Here is a 15,730-nt window from a genome sequence, read left to right as displayed (position 1 = left end):
CGGCGGTGAGCGTTTTATGCTCTCCGCAGCGAAACCGTTTTTTTTTAATCCGGACACAGAGTCGGACATGCAGTACTCTGTGTCCAGATTTAAAAAACCGGTTTCGCGGCGGAGAGCATAAAACGCTCACCGCCACTCACGGCCGGATCCGGTCTGTGCTTTCCGTCTTCTTGCATGTAGAAGACGGAAAGCACAGACCGGAGTGCCGAACACAGGTGTGAACCCAGCGTAAGGGGTTTTAGATTAAAGGGGTTCTCCAGCTTCCAAATAGTATCTGCACATCAGTGATAAGTACTCCCTGTTTCCTTGTGCCCCCTTTGCTTGGCTTTAGTTTACTTGCTGCTCCTTGTATCACTGTTAGTTAGATGCCGTGAATCTGAAGATTATCTACATTTAACTACTTTTTTATTCTCCCTCCTGGATACTTCACACTAGGCCCCGTTGCTATGGTAAGGTGTAAACTATCTGGTAGCGCCCCGCTACAGTGTGGCTGCTAAGTACGCCGTGCTACCCAATAGTGTACACATTATGATAGCAACATGGCCTAGCTCTAAGTATCTAGCCTTGGTGTCCGCGCAGATGCTCATGTCATGCCCGCCTGCCCCCGCGGAGACCCTTCCCTTCCACACAGCAGAGCCCGCCTATAACCCCACCCCTGCCCTGCCGGGCCCTGTAAAAATGGTCTTGCTTGAAACCGATCCCTGGTGCAAAAAAGGTTGGGGACCATTGGTATAGAATACAGATGGTCGGAGGAGATTTTATTTAGAAATGGAAAGCGATTGAACATCTATAAGATCATGGGGGAAAGAAACAAAACGTCTTTATTTTTCAGGTCCAAAGCGTCCCTCCTCAGGAGAAGTCCATATCTGGGTGAAAGATACAAAAGATTTACCACAGCTCAGACCTTCAGGGGTTGACTCATTTGTAAAGTGGTGAGTATAAGCTTATGGTAAGCACTCCAGGCACCCCCTCCATGAAGCATGGTAGCCCTCTAGTCCATGTGACTATGTATTACATAATGGTGCATGACGGCATAGACAGACGTGTGTATGTACAGGTCTGTGAGAAAGTGGCACGGACAGGACATGGATAATATCCACAGACCCATTCATTTTGCTACTGAGCCTGGGGCACAAGACGGAAATGTTGTCCTGCCCCTACACAGACCCGTGATAATAATGTAAGTGTATGGGAACATGACGGGTTGTCAATCTGGCACTTGCCCTAACTCGGGTTTACCCTGAATGGCCTGATAATAGTCCCGCAGGTTAACTATGCGGCCATACATGATAGACAGTCAATCTGTTTCTAACCATCTATTAATATACCGCGGTTTTCGCCCACATTACTGCCACGTCTCTTCCACCCAGTGGCTGCCTCACGTGTTCGCTCCAACTTATTAGTTTTATAAGCCTTATACAGAAATCCTATATTGTGTCTTATTATTTCTATCTTTCTGCTCACTGCCTGAATTTCCATATTTCGTGCCTCTGGTCATAGCGTGTGCATTCATTTATAGTGAAATCCCTTGCCTGGCCTATATTTACTTACAGAGTGAAGCTATAAATGCAGCGTTTATCGGAGTCATTATTTCTCCTCCTATAGCCCCATTATACACATGCACTTACATAACATCCTACAGGCAGGTATACACAATATTGGCCCTGTATACATTTTGTTCACTTTTATTAGAATTTGACTTAATTGAGGTTTTTATTTTCGGTTATACTTTCTGAGCCGGGAAGGCAAACTATGAGAACAGCCAGAAACCAGCGGGATTACATACTAATACTAAACTAACTAAGCATTCTTCTCACGTTGCAGCTATGTGTTACCGGACACCAGCAAGAAGAGTTACCAAAAAACACGTGTCATTAAGAAGGATATAAACCCAGTGTTCAACCACACCATTGTCTATGATGGCTTCCACACCGAAGACTTGAAGGACGCCTGCGTTGAATTAACCGTCTGGGATCATGAAAAACTCAGCAATCACTTCCTTGGTGGAATAAGACTTGGACTTGGTTCAGGTAATACATCCGTAAACCAAATAAAGAAGGTTAGGCAATGTAGACGCAGGTCTAGGGTGCAATGAGGTACAAGGGGTAAGTTATCAATCCATCGACACCATATTTCTTATGTAGAGGGGTGCACATTTGGTGACAGGCTCTTTCTTGCGCCAAACAGGCACCATAAGTCCTGTTGAGCACCGCCACATTGGGCTAATGTGAGTCAAGCAGGGTCGGAACCTCTAAGCCTGAAATATTTATTAGAACTCACACACGTTTTCTGGAATGAGTTATAAGGCGAAGGACCACGGCGAAAACGCAAAGTCTGTAGCGTTTTCCTCTGCGGACTTTCTGTCCCTATTATACCTCAATGCCGGCACAGGTATCATTTACATGCTGCGATTTACAAAAATGCAACGGTTTTGGAAATCGCGGCCTTTCTGCTGTGGATATTTTTCTGCAATGTGTGAATGAGATTAGCCATGGCGCCCCGGCCTCATGGAAATCTATGCCAGTGGCTAACGGATAAGATCTCTATATTTTTTATATGTAGATTGTGAACCCCATATAGGGCTCACAATGTACAGTTTTTCCTATCAATATGTCTTTGCAGAATGGGAGGAAATCCACACAAACATATGGAGAACATACAAACTCCTTGCAGATGTTGTCCTGGGCAGGATTTGAACCCAAGACTCCAGTGCTGCAAGGCTGCAGTGCTAACCACTGAGCCACCATGTTGCTCCATGTAGATCTCCATTTTGACACATAGACAGACATTCCCTGCACAAGACGATTCCATTTACTAAGGCTTGGATCACATCAGCATTTGGCAAGTCCGCTTGGGGAATGGAAACCTATAGGCATTAAAAAGCGAATACCATCATGAAAAACATGGACCCCATAGACTATAATGCAGTCCATGTGGTTTCCGCTCGGTATCCGCAAGTGCTGCTTGCAGTCCTTTATGTCCATGTTTCATGCAGACCCCATTTATAGTCCAGATAACCACTTTATAACACATGTAGGTCCCTATTCAGGGGGGTCCCTAAGCAGAAACCTGAACCTGAATTACCTGTTTTCCAGATAATGTGTTGAATTCTCACCACATTCAGCTTTCTTCCCCTTCCCGTTTGATGCAGAAGTTGTGATTTCCAGTATTGATGATGATCTGATATGATTATTTTAGGTTACAGTTATGGGATTGCGGTGGACTGGATGGACTCTACACAGGAAGAGGTGGCCTTATGGGAGGAAATGATGATGACTCCAAATGAATGGGTTGAAGGATCCCTCCCTCTAAGATCTTTGGCTGGGAGAAAGAAGATAAAATAAACTTTCTGTACGGAAATACGTCACGGTACGCCTAAAATAGAGAAGAGTATATATAGCGGTATATATATTTCGGGTGAGGATATTTTGTCGGATCTACTTTATTGGAGTGTGTAGGATAGAAGACAAGATGTTGGATTTTGTCCTTGGTTTCTCAGTTGGATGTTATCCTGCACGCGGGTTATTTCTTAATACCAAAGCACTTTATTTCGGATGTATTTTAAGGACTACCCTTGGAGGAAAAGATTTGGCAGAACTTTTACTTTTTACACTGACAATGTCTCGAGACGATGGAACAGTTCTTGTTATTTGGTTTCAGGTGGTTTCTGGTCGTCTAAGTAACTTTTTGAACATTTCAAGTGCGATGAAAGATTTAAGGACCTTTGTAGAGCAAACAGGAAAGTCTCGATTGGCGAGTTTTCTAAAGGGCTTGGTTTTTTCCTACGAAGAAGCCATGCGACGTTGTCAGGGGAGTGACGAAAATAAGGAAGAAAAGGCAACACATGGTAAAATAGCACAAAACTTATAAGAGGGAAATAATAGGAATCTCTTCCCAATTACTGCCGGTGAAGAAATGTGCGGGGACTTTATTTTATGTTGTGGGGTGTAAGAAATTAGCTTTGTTCTGTTTTCTGGAAATCAAACCTATAGTGTCGAGTGCGTCAGCGTGGCGGCACTTTACAGTGTGAAATAGGGTAAGACAATAAAGTCATTGTACTTGTGGTTTTTTATATGGATTAGCTTGTGGTTTTGTGTAGCTGCTCAGTATTTCCCAACCCTTTCAGACTCGGGGCACCCATGCCAAATAATTTTTACCAAAAGACAATAGACTACAGCATTGAGGTGCTTTCTTTAGCACACTTACAGCTGGAACGTAAATTAGTTTCACTTGTAAATTTAGAGAACTTCAGCAAAACCACATCACACACTGCAAACATTTTTGCATTCACTGCATCTCACCTGTACCCCCTGAATGCCCCTCAAAAACTGCACCATCCGATACTTTCCACCCAGCACTTACAAAAATTCACCTTGTACCATCACCAAGCTACCTTAGTGGCCCCACATAGTATAATGACTCCCAGTGGCCCCATGTCACCTAATAGTGGCCCCCAAGCAAGTAGTAATACTCCCGAGTGGCCCCCAGGGAAGTAGTAATGCTCTCCAGTACCCCCAGACAGGTAATAATGACCCCAGTGGCCCCCAGGCAAGTACACAGTCCAGTCACATTGATGCGACCACCTGTCACAATCCAGAATAACCCCCTTTGGCAGAGTGGACCGCTGCGAGACCTGCAGGAAGAGAGGGGATGTTGTGATGATGTCACTGGGATGTTGAGCCATGTCGACTCCAGTGCCGTGGCCAGCTGCGCTAGGTTACATGGTTGAGCATCCATGGCGCAAACAACCCGATCGAGGTTCTCCTCGCAACATGCACTTACGCTGCAAGCTTTATGACACGTCACATTTTCCTGCTGGTAGATGCCATCATCCTGAGGAATAACAATTCGCATGTAGGGGTGAATATGGTCCGCAAGGATAGATGCATACTGGTGCTGATCCATCGTGCCTTCCACAATGATGAGTGCACCCAGATGGCTGATGACACGCGCCTTCTGCCGTTGGTTATTAAACGTTGACGTCCACAATAGGCGCTGCTCACATTACTATGACTGGACTGTGTATCATGTTCTCCAGCCCCCCCCCCCCCCCCCAGACAAGTAGTCACGTCCTCCAGTGATCCAAAGCAAATAATAATGTCCCCAGGCCACAGACCCCATAGACTACAATGGGGTCCGCCGACTTGCAGGACTTCTCTCTCTGCATTTTTTAAGCAGATTTGGGGATGGAAACCCCGTATGTAGAGGAGGCGCAGGTGTGAACCTGGCCCGATTTAGACTCTCATGGAAAAAATCCACCTGTAGTAAGCCAGCGAGCTCTGCTGCACCTCTGATCTTATGGAACATCTTGGACAAGCCATTAACGGTCCCAACAATAACCCCGCTTAAATAAGTGTGACCCCAGATGTGATGAGGCCACGTATTCCAGGCTTGTGCTCAGTGGCAGCCATTGTCTTAGTCCAGAAATCTTACTGCATCTAGTGGGAGATGTCTGGGCAGAATGGACGTAAGAAGGCAGTGACGTTATCTCTCTGGTTTTGTCGCTCTTATTTCTCCCTTTGAAGTTCCTGCAGACTGTAAGGCTTTGTCCTGAAGATGCCGCATCATTCAGCAATCTGTAATAAGACAACGTCATAGATAGAAGAACACGCCTGCCCCAGGTCTAGTCACTGACTAAAGGATTCTTATAACACATAATGGCCTACTGCTTTACTTGGTGCCAGACTGCGCATCACATTGCCTCAGTAGCCAGTCCGTGCCACATTGTAATGCCTCATAATGTATCCTAACTAGTCCACTATATAAAGCTTGTACTGTCTAAGTACCCTTACTGTCACCAGACCCAGCATATCACCCCAGCCCTGCAGATAGATAGGTTACTGTCACCAGACCCAGCATATCACCCCAGCCCTGCAGATAGATAGGTTACTGTCACCAGAACCAGCATATCACCCCAGCCCTGCAGATAGATAGGTTACTGTCACCAGACCCAGTATATCACCCCAGCCCTGCAGATAGATAGGTTACTGTCACCAGACCCAGCATATCACCCCAGTCCTGCAGATAGATAGGTTACTGTCACCAGAACCAGCATATCACCCCAGCCCTGCAGATAGATAGGTTACTGTCACCAGACCCAGTATATCACCCCAGCCCTGCAGATAGATAGGTTACTGTCACCAGACCCAGCATATCACCCCAGTCCTGCAGATAGATAGGTTACTGTCACCAGAACCAGCATATCATCCCAGCCCTGCAGATAGATAGGTTACTGTCACCAGACCCAGTATATCACCCCAGCCCTGCAGATAGATAGGTTACTGTCACCAAACCCAGCATATCACCCCAGCCCTGCAGATAGATAGGTTACTGTCACCAGAACCAGCATATCACCCCAGCCCTGCAGATAGATAGGTTACTGTCACCAGACCCAGCATATCACCCCAGCCCTGCAGATAGATAGGTTACTGTCACCAGAACCAGCATATCACCCCAGTACTGCAGATAGATAGGTTACTGTCACCAGAACCAGCATATCACCCCAGCAAATAGATAGGTTACTGTCACCAGAACCAGCATATCACCCCAGCCCTGCAGATAGATAGGTTACTGTCACCAGGACCAGCATATCATCCCAGCCCTGCAGATAGATAGGTTACTGTCACCAGACCCAGCATATCACCCCAGCCCTGTAGATAGATAGGTTAGTGTCACCAGACCCAGCATATCACCCCAGCCCTGCAGATAGATAGGTTACTGTCACCAGGACCAGCATATCATCCCAGCCCTGCAGATAGATAGGTTACTGTCACCAGACCCAGCATATCACCCCAGCCCTGTAGATAGATAGGTTAGTGTCACCAGACCCAGCATATCACCCCAGCCCTGCAGATAGATAGGTTACTGTCACCAGAACCAGCATATCACCCCAGCCCTGCAGATAGATAGGTTACTGTCACCAGGACCAGCATATCATCCCAGCCCTGCAGATAGATAGGTTACTGTCACCAGAACCAGCATATCACCCCAGCCCTGCAGATAGATAGGTTACTGTCACCAGACTCAGCATATCACCCCAGCCCTGCAGATAGATAGGTTACTGTCACCAGACCCAACATATCACCCCAGTCCTGCAGATAGATAGGTTACTGTCACCAGAACCAGTATATCACCCCAGTCCTGCAGATAGATAGGTTACTGTCACCAGAACCAGCATATCACCCCAGCCCTGCAGATAGATAGGTTACTGTCATCAGAACCAGCATATCACCCCAGCCCTGCAGATAGATAGGTTACTGTCACCAGACTCAGCATATCACCCCAGCCCTGCAGATAGATAGGTTACTGTCACCAGACCCAGCATATCACCCCAGCCCTGCAGATAGATAGGTTACTGTCACCAGAACCAGCATATCACCCCAGTACTGCAGATAGATAGGTTACTGTCACCAGAACCAGTATATCACCCCAGTCCTGCAGATAGATAGGTTACTGTCACCAGAACCAGCATATCACCCCAGCAGATAGATAGGTTACTGTCACCAGACCCAACATATCACCCCAGTCCTGCAGATAGATAGGTTACTGTCACCAGAACCAGTATATCACCCCAGTCCTGCAGATAGATAGGTTACTGTCACCAGAACCAGCATATCACCCCAGCCCTGCAGATAGATAGGTTACTGTCACCAGAACCAGCATATCACCCCAGCCCTGCAGATAGATAGGTTACTGTCACCAGACTCAGCATATCACCCCACCCTGCAGATAGATAGGTTACTGTCACCAGACCCAGCATATCACCCCAGCCCTGCAGATAGATAGGTTACTGTCACCAGAACCAGTATATCACCCCAGTCCTGCAGATAGATAGGTTACTGTCACCAGAACCAGTATATAACCCCAGTCCTGCAGATAGATAGGTTACTGTCACCAGAACCAGCATATCACCCCAGCCCTGCAGATAGATAGGTTAGTGTCACCAGACCCAGCATATCACCCAGCCCTGCAGATAGATAGGTTACTGTCACCAGACCCAGCATATCACCCCAGCCCTGCAGATAGATAGGTTAGTGTCACCAGATCCAGCATATCACCCAGCCCTGCAGATAGATAGGTTACTGTCACCAGACCCAGCATATCACCCCAGCCCTGCAGATAGATAGGTTAGTGTCACCAGATCCAGCATATCACCCAGCCCTGCAGATAGATAGGTTACTGTCACCAGACCCAGCATATCACCCCAGCCCTGCAGATAGATAGGTTAGTGTCACCAGAACCAGCATATCACCCCAGCCCTACAGATAGATAGGTTACTGTCACCAGAACCAGCATATCACCCCAGCCCTGCAGATAGATAGGTTACTGTCACCAGACCCCAGTATATCACCCCAGTCCTGCAGATAGATAGGTTACTGTCACCAGAACCAGCATATCACCCCAGCAGATAGATAGGTTAGTGTCACCAGACCCAGCATATCACCCCAGCCCTGCAGATAGATAGGTTACTGTCACCAGACCCAGCATATCACCCCAGCCCTGCAGATAGATAGGTTACTGTCACCAGACTCAGCATATCACCCCAGCCCTGCAGATAGATAGGTTACTGTCACCAGACTCAGCATATCACCCCAGCCCTGCAGATAGATGGGTTACTGTCATCAGACCCCAGTATATCACCCCAGCCCTGCAGATAGATAGGTTACTGTCACCAGACTCAGCATATCACCCCAGCCCTGCAGATAGATAGGTTACTGTCACCAGACCCCAGTATATCACCCCAGTCCTGCAGATAGATAGGTTACTGTCATCAGAACCAGCATATCACCCCAGCCCTGCAGATAGATAGGTTACTGTCACCAGACTCAGCATATCACCCCAGCCCTGCAGATAGATAGGTTACTGTCACCAGACCCAGCATATCACCCCAGCCCTGCAGATAGATAGGTTACTGTCACCAGAACCAGCATATCACCCCAGTACTGCAGATAGATAGGTTACTGTCACCAGAACCAGTATATCACCCCAGTCCTGCAGATAGATAGGTTACTGTCACCAGAACCAGCATATCACCCCAGCAGATAGATAGGTTACTGTCACCAGACCCAACATATCACCCCAGTCCTGCAGATAGATAGGTTACTGTCACCAGAACCAGTATATCACCCCAGTCCTGCAGATAGATAGGTTACTGTCACCAGAACCAGCATATCACCCCAGCCCTGCAGATAGATAGGTTACTGTCACCAGAACCAGCATATCACCCCAGCCCTGCAGATAGATAGGTTACTGTCACCAGACTCAGCATATCACCCCACCCTGCAGATAGATAGGTTACTGTCACCAGACCCAGCATATCACCCCAGCCCTGCAGATAGATAGGTTACTGTCACCAGAACCAGTATATCACCCCAGTCCTGCAGATAGATAGGTTACTGTCACCAGAACCAGTATATAACCCCAGTCCTGCAGATAGATAGGTTACTGTCACCAGAACCAGCATATCACCCCAGCCCTGCAGATAGATAGGTTAGTGTCACCAGACCCAGCATATCACCCAGCCCTGCAGATAGATAGGTTACTGTCACCAGACCCAGCATATCACCCCAGCCCTGCAGATAGATAGGTTAGTGTCACCAGATCCAGCATATCACCCAGCCCTGCAGATAGATAGGTTACTGTCACCAGACCCAGCATATCACCCCAGCCCTGCAGATAGATAGGTTAGTGTCACCAGATCCAGCATATCACCCAGCCCTGCAGATAGATAGGTTACTGTCACCAGACCCAGCATATCACCCCAGCCCTGCAGATAGATAGGTTAGTGTCACCAGAACCAGCATATCACCCCAGCCCTACAGATAGATAGGTTACTGTCACCAGAACCAGCATATCACCCCAGCCCTGCAGATAGATAGGTTACTGTCACCAGACCCCAGTATATCACCCCAGTCCTGCAGATAGATAGGTTACTGTCACCAGAACCAGCATATCACCCCAGCAGATAGATAGGTTAGTGTCACCAGACCCAGCATATCACCCCAGCCCTGCAGATAGATAGGTTACTGTCACCAGACTCAGCATATCACCCCAGCCCTGCAGATAGATAGGTTACTGTCACCAGACCCAGCATATCACCCCAGCCCTGCAGATAGATAGGTTACTGTCACCAGAACCAGAATATCACCCCAGTACTGCAGATAGATAGGTTACTGTCACCAGAACCAGTATATCACCCCAGTCCTGCAGATAGATAGGTTACTGTCACCAGAACCAGCATATCACCCCAGCAAATAGATAGGTTACTGTCACCAGAACCAGCATATCACCCCAGCCCTGCAGATAGATAGGTTACTGTCACCAGGACCAGCATATCATCCCAGCCCTGCAGATAGATAGGTTACTGTCACCAGGACCAGCATATCATCCCAGCCCTGCAGATAGATAGGTTACTGTCACCAGACCCAGCATATCACCCCAGCCCTGTAGATAGATAGGTTAGTGTCACCAGACCCAGCATATCACCCCAGCCCTGCAGATAGATAGGTTACTGTCACCAGACTCAGCATATCACCCCAGCCCTGCAGATAGATAGGTTACTGTCACCAGACCAGCATATCACCCCAGCCCTGCAGATAGATAGGTTACTGTCACCAGAACCAGTATATCACCCCAGTCCTGCAGATAGATAGGTTACTGTCACCAGAACCAGCATATCACCCCAGCCCTGCAGATAGATAGGTTACTGTCACCAGAACCAGTATATCACCCCAGCCCTGCAGATAGATAGGTTACTGTCACCAGAACCAGCATATCACCCCAGCCCTGCAGATAGATAGGTTACTGTCACCAGAACCAGCATATCACCCCAGTCCTGCAGATAGGTTACTGTCACCAGAACCAGCATATCACCCCAGATCTGCAGATAGATAGGTTACTGTCACCAGAACCAGCATATCACCCCAGCCATGCAGATAGATAGGTTACTGTCACCAGAACCAGCATATCACCCCAGCCCTGCAGATAGATAGGTTACTGTCACCAGATCCAGCATATCACCCCAGCCCTGCAGATAGATAGGTTACTGTCACCAGAACCAGTATATCACCCCAGTCCTGCAGATAGATAGGTTACTGTCACCAGAACCAGCATATCACCCCAGCCCTGCAGATAGATAGGTTACTGTCACCAGAACCAGCATATCACCCCAGCCCTGCAGATAGATAGGTTACTGTCACCAGACTCAGCATATCACCCCACCCTGCAGATAGATAGGTTACTGTCACCAGACCCAGCATATCACCCCAGCCCTGCAGATAGATAGGTTACTGTCACCAGAACCAGTATATCACCCCAGTCCTGCAGATAGATAGGTTACTGTCACCAGAACCAGTATATAACCCCAGTCCTGCAGATAGATAGGTTACTGTCACCAGAACCAGCATATCACCCCAGCCCTGCAGATAGATAGGTTAGTGTCACCAGACCCAGCATATCACCCAGCCCTGCAGATAGATAGGTTACTGTCACCAGATCCAGCATATCACCCAGCCCTGCAGATAGATAGGTTACTGTCACCAGACCCAGCATATCACCCCAGCCCTGCAGATAGATAGGTTAGTGTCACCAGAACCAGCATATCACCCCAGCCCTACAGATAGATAGGTTACTGTCACCAGAACCAGCATATCACCCCAGCCCTGCAGATAGATAGGTTACTGTCACCAGACCCCAGTATATCACCCCAGTCCTGCAGATGGATAGGTTACTGTCACCAGAACCAGCATATCACCCCAGCAGATAGATAGGTTAGTGTCACCAGACCCAGCATATCACCCCAGCCCTGCAGATAGATAGGTTACTGTCACCAGACTCAGCATATCACCCCAGCCCTGCAGATAGATAGGTTACTGTCACCAGACCCAGCATATCACCCCAGCCCTGCAGATAGATAGGTTACTGTCACCAGAACCAGCATATCACCCCAGTACTGCAGATAGATAGGTTACTGTCACCAGAACCAGCATATCACCCCAGCAAATAGATAGGTTACTGTCACCAGAACCAGCATATCACCCCAGCAAATAGATAGGTTACTGTCACCAGAACCAGCATATCACCCCAGCCCTGCAGATAGATAGGTTACTGTCACCAGGACCAGCATATCATCCCAGCCCTGCAGATAGATAGGTTACTGTCACCAGGACCAGCATATCATCCCAGCCCTGCAGATAGATAGGTTACTGTCACCAGACCCAGCATATCACCCCAGCCCTGTAGATAGATAGGTTAGTGTCACCAGACCCAGCATATCACCCCAGCCCTGCAGATAGATAGGTTACTGTCACCAGACCCAGCATATCACCCCAGCCCTGCAGATAGATAGGTTACTGTCACCAGACTCAGCATATCACCCCAGCCCTGCAGATAGATAGGTTACTGTCACCAGACCAGCATATCACCCCAGCCCTGCAGATAGATAGGTTACTGTCACCAGAACCAGCATATCACCCCAGCCCTGCAGATAGATAGGTTACTGTCACCAGAACCAGTATATCACCCCAGCCCTGCAGATAGATAGGTTACTGTCACCAGAACCAGCATATCACCCCAGCCCTGCAGATAGATAGGTTACTGTCACCAGAACCAGCATATCACCCCAGTCCTGCAGATAGGTTACTGTCACCAGAACCAGCATATCACCCCAGATCTGCAGATAGATAGGTTACTGTCACCAGAACCAGCATATCACCCCAGCCATGCAGATAGATAGGTTACTGTCACCAGATCCAGCATATCACCCCAGCCCTGCAGATAGATAGGTTACTGTCACCAGAACCAGCATATCACCCCTGCCATGCAGATAGATAGGTTACTGTCACCAGAACCAGCATATCACCCCAGCAGATAGATAGGTTAGTGTCACCAGAACCAGCATATCACCCCAGCCCTGCAGATAGATAGGTTACTGTCACCAGAACCAGTATATCACCCCAGCCCTGCAGATAGATAGGTTACTGTCACCAGAACCAGTATATCACCCCAGCCCTGCAGATAGATAGGTTACTGTCACCAGACCCAGCATATCACCCCAGCCCTGCAGATAGATAGGTTACTGTCACCAGAACCAGCATATAACCCCAGCCCTGAAGATAGATAGGTTACTGTCACCAGAACCAGCATATCACCCCAGCCCTGCAGATAGATAGGTTACTGTCACCAGACTCAGCATATCACCCCAGCCCTGCAGATAGATAGGTTACTGTCACCAGACCCAGCATATCACCCCAGCCCTGCAGATAGATAGGTTACTGTCACCAGACCCAGCATATCACCCCAGCCCTGCAGATAGATAGGTTACTGTCACCAGACTCAGCATATCACCCCAGCCCTGCAGATAGATAGGTTACTGTCACCAGACTCAGCATATCACCCCTGCCCTGCAGATAGATGGGTTACTGTCATCAGACCCCAGTATATCACCCCAGCCCTGCAGATAGATAGGTTACTGTCACCAGACTCAGCATATCACCCCAGCCCTGCAGATAGATAGGTTACTGTCACCAGACTCAGCATATCACCCCAGCCCTGCAGATAGATAGGTTACTGTCACCAGACCCCAGTATATCACCCCAGTCCTGCAGATAGATAGGTTACTGTCATCAGAACCAGCATATCACCCCAGCCCTGCAGATAGATAGGTTACTGTCACCAGACTCAGCATATCACCCCAGCCCTGCAGATAGATAGGTTACTGTCACCAGAACCAGCATATCACCCCAGCCCTGCAGATAGATAGGTTACTGTCACCAGACTCAGCATATCACCCCAGCCCTGCAGATAGATAGGTTACTGTCACCAGACTCAGCATATCACCCCAGCCCTGCAGATAGATAGGTTACTGTCACCAGACCCCAGTATATCACCCCAGTCCTGCAGATAGATAGGTTACTGTCATCAGAACCAGCATATCACCCCAGCCCTGCAGATAGATAGGTTACTGTCACCAGACTCAGCATATCACCCCAGCCCTGCAGATAGATAGGTTACTGTCACCAGACCCAGCATATCACCCCAGCCCTGCAGATAGATAGGTTACTGTCACCAGAACCAGCATATCACCCCAGTACTGCAGATAGATAGGTTACTGTCACCAGAACCAGTATATCACCCCAGTCCTGCAGATAGATAGGTTACTGTCACCAGAACCAGCATATCACCCCAGCAGATAGATAGGTTACTGTCACCAGACCCAGCATATCACCCCAGTCCTGCAGATAGATAGGTTACTGTCACCAGAACCAGCATATCACCCCAGCCCTGCAGATAGATAGGTTACTGTCACCAGAACCAGCATATCACCCCAGCCCTGCAGATAGATAGGTTACTGTCACCAGACTCAGCATATCACCCCACCCTGCAGATAGATAGGTTACTGTCACCAGACCCAGCATATCACCCCAGCCCTGCAGATAGATAGGTTACTGTCACCAGAACCAGTATATCACCCCAGTCCTGCAGATAGATAGGTTACTGTCACCAGAACCAGTATATAACCCCAGTCCTGCAGATAGATAGGTTACTGTCACCAGAACCAGCATATCACCCCAGCCCTGCAGATAGATAGGTTAGTGTCACCAGACCCAGCATATCACCCAGCCCTGCAGATAGATAGGTTACTGTCACCAGACCCAGCATATCACCCCAGCCCTGCAGATAGATAGGTTAGTGTCACCAGATCCAGCATATCACCTAGCCCTGCAGATAGATAGGTTACTGTCACCAGACCCAGCATATCACCCCAGCCCTGCAGATAGATAGGTTAGTGTCACCAGATCCAGCATATCACCCAGCCCTGCAGATAGATAGGTTACTGTCACCAGACCCAGCATATCACCCCAGCCCTGCAGATAGATAGGTTAGTGTCACCAGAACCAGCATATCACCCCAGCCCTACAGATAGATAGATTACTGTCACCAGAACCAGCATATCACCCCAGCCCTGCAGATAGATAGGTTACTGTCACCAGACCCCAGTATATCACCCCAGTCCTGCAGATAGATAGGTTACTGTCACCAGAACCAGCATATCACCCCAGCAGATAGATAGGTTAGTGTCACCAGACCCAGCATATCACCCCAGCCCTGCAGATAGATAGGTTACTGTCACCAGACTCAGCATATCACCCCAGCCCTGCAGATAGATAGGTTACTGTCACCAGACCCAGCATATCACCCCAGCCCTGCAGATAGATAGGTTACTGTCACCAGAACCAGAATATCACCCCAGTACTGCAGATAGATAGGTTACTGTCACCAGAACCAGTATATCACCCCAGTCCTGCAGATAGATAGGTTACTGTCACCAGAACCAGCATATCACCCCAGCAAATAGATAGGTTACTGTCACCAGAACCAGCATATCACCCCAGCCCTGCAGATAGATAGGTTACTGTCACCAGGACCAGCATATCATCCCAGCCCTGCAGATAGATAGGTTACTGTCACCAGGACCAGCATATCATCCCAGCCCTGCAGATAGATAGGTTACTGTCACCAGACCCAGCATATCACCCCAGCCCTGTAGATAGATAGGTTAGTGTCACCAGACCCAGCATATCACCCCAGCCCTGCAGATAGATAGGTTACTGTCACCAGACTCAGCATATCACCCCAGCCCTGCAGATAGATAGGTTACTGTCACCAGACCAGCATATCACCCCAGCCCTGCAGATAGATAGGTTACTGTCACCAGAACCAGTATATCACC

The 15,730-nt window shown here is 48.5% G+C and overlaps 1 protein-coding gene across 1 annotated transcript in view; it reads left to right on the top strand.

The window, feature by feature from the left end:
• Positions 1–3,393, top strand: part of LOC142184546 (synaptotagmin-like protein 2) — a 44,117-nt gene extending 40,724 nt beyond the window's left edge. Inside the window, exons 15-17 of the mRNA XM_075259467.1 lie at positions 833–932; positions 1,825–2,030; positions 3,199–3,393. Coding sequence (XP_075115568.1) covers positions 833–932; positions 1,825–2,030; positions 3,199–3,344 — 452 coding nt within the window. The 3' untranslated portion in view covers positions 3,345–3,393. The remainder of the gene's footprint in view (positions 1–832; positions 933–1,824; positions 2,031–3,198) is intronic.
• The last annotated feature ends 12,337 nt before the right edge of the window (positions 3,394–15,730 follow it).

Source organism: Leptodactylus fuscus, chromosome 11 (genome assembly GCF_031893055.1).
Source record: "Leptodactylus fuscus isolate aLepFus1 chromosome 11, aLepFus1.hap2, whole genome shotgun sequence".
In the NCBI taxonomy this organism is placed as follows: Eukaryota; Metazoa; Chordata; class Amphibia; order Anura; family Leptodactylidae; genus Leptodactylus; species Leptodactylus fuscus.
This window is presented reverse-complemented; position numbering and strand designations above follow the sequence as displayed.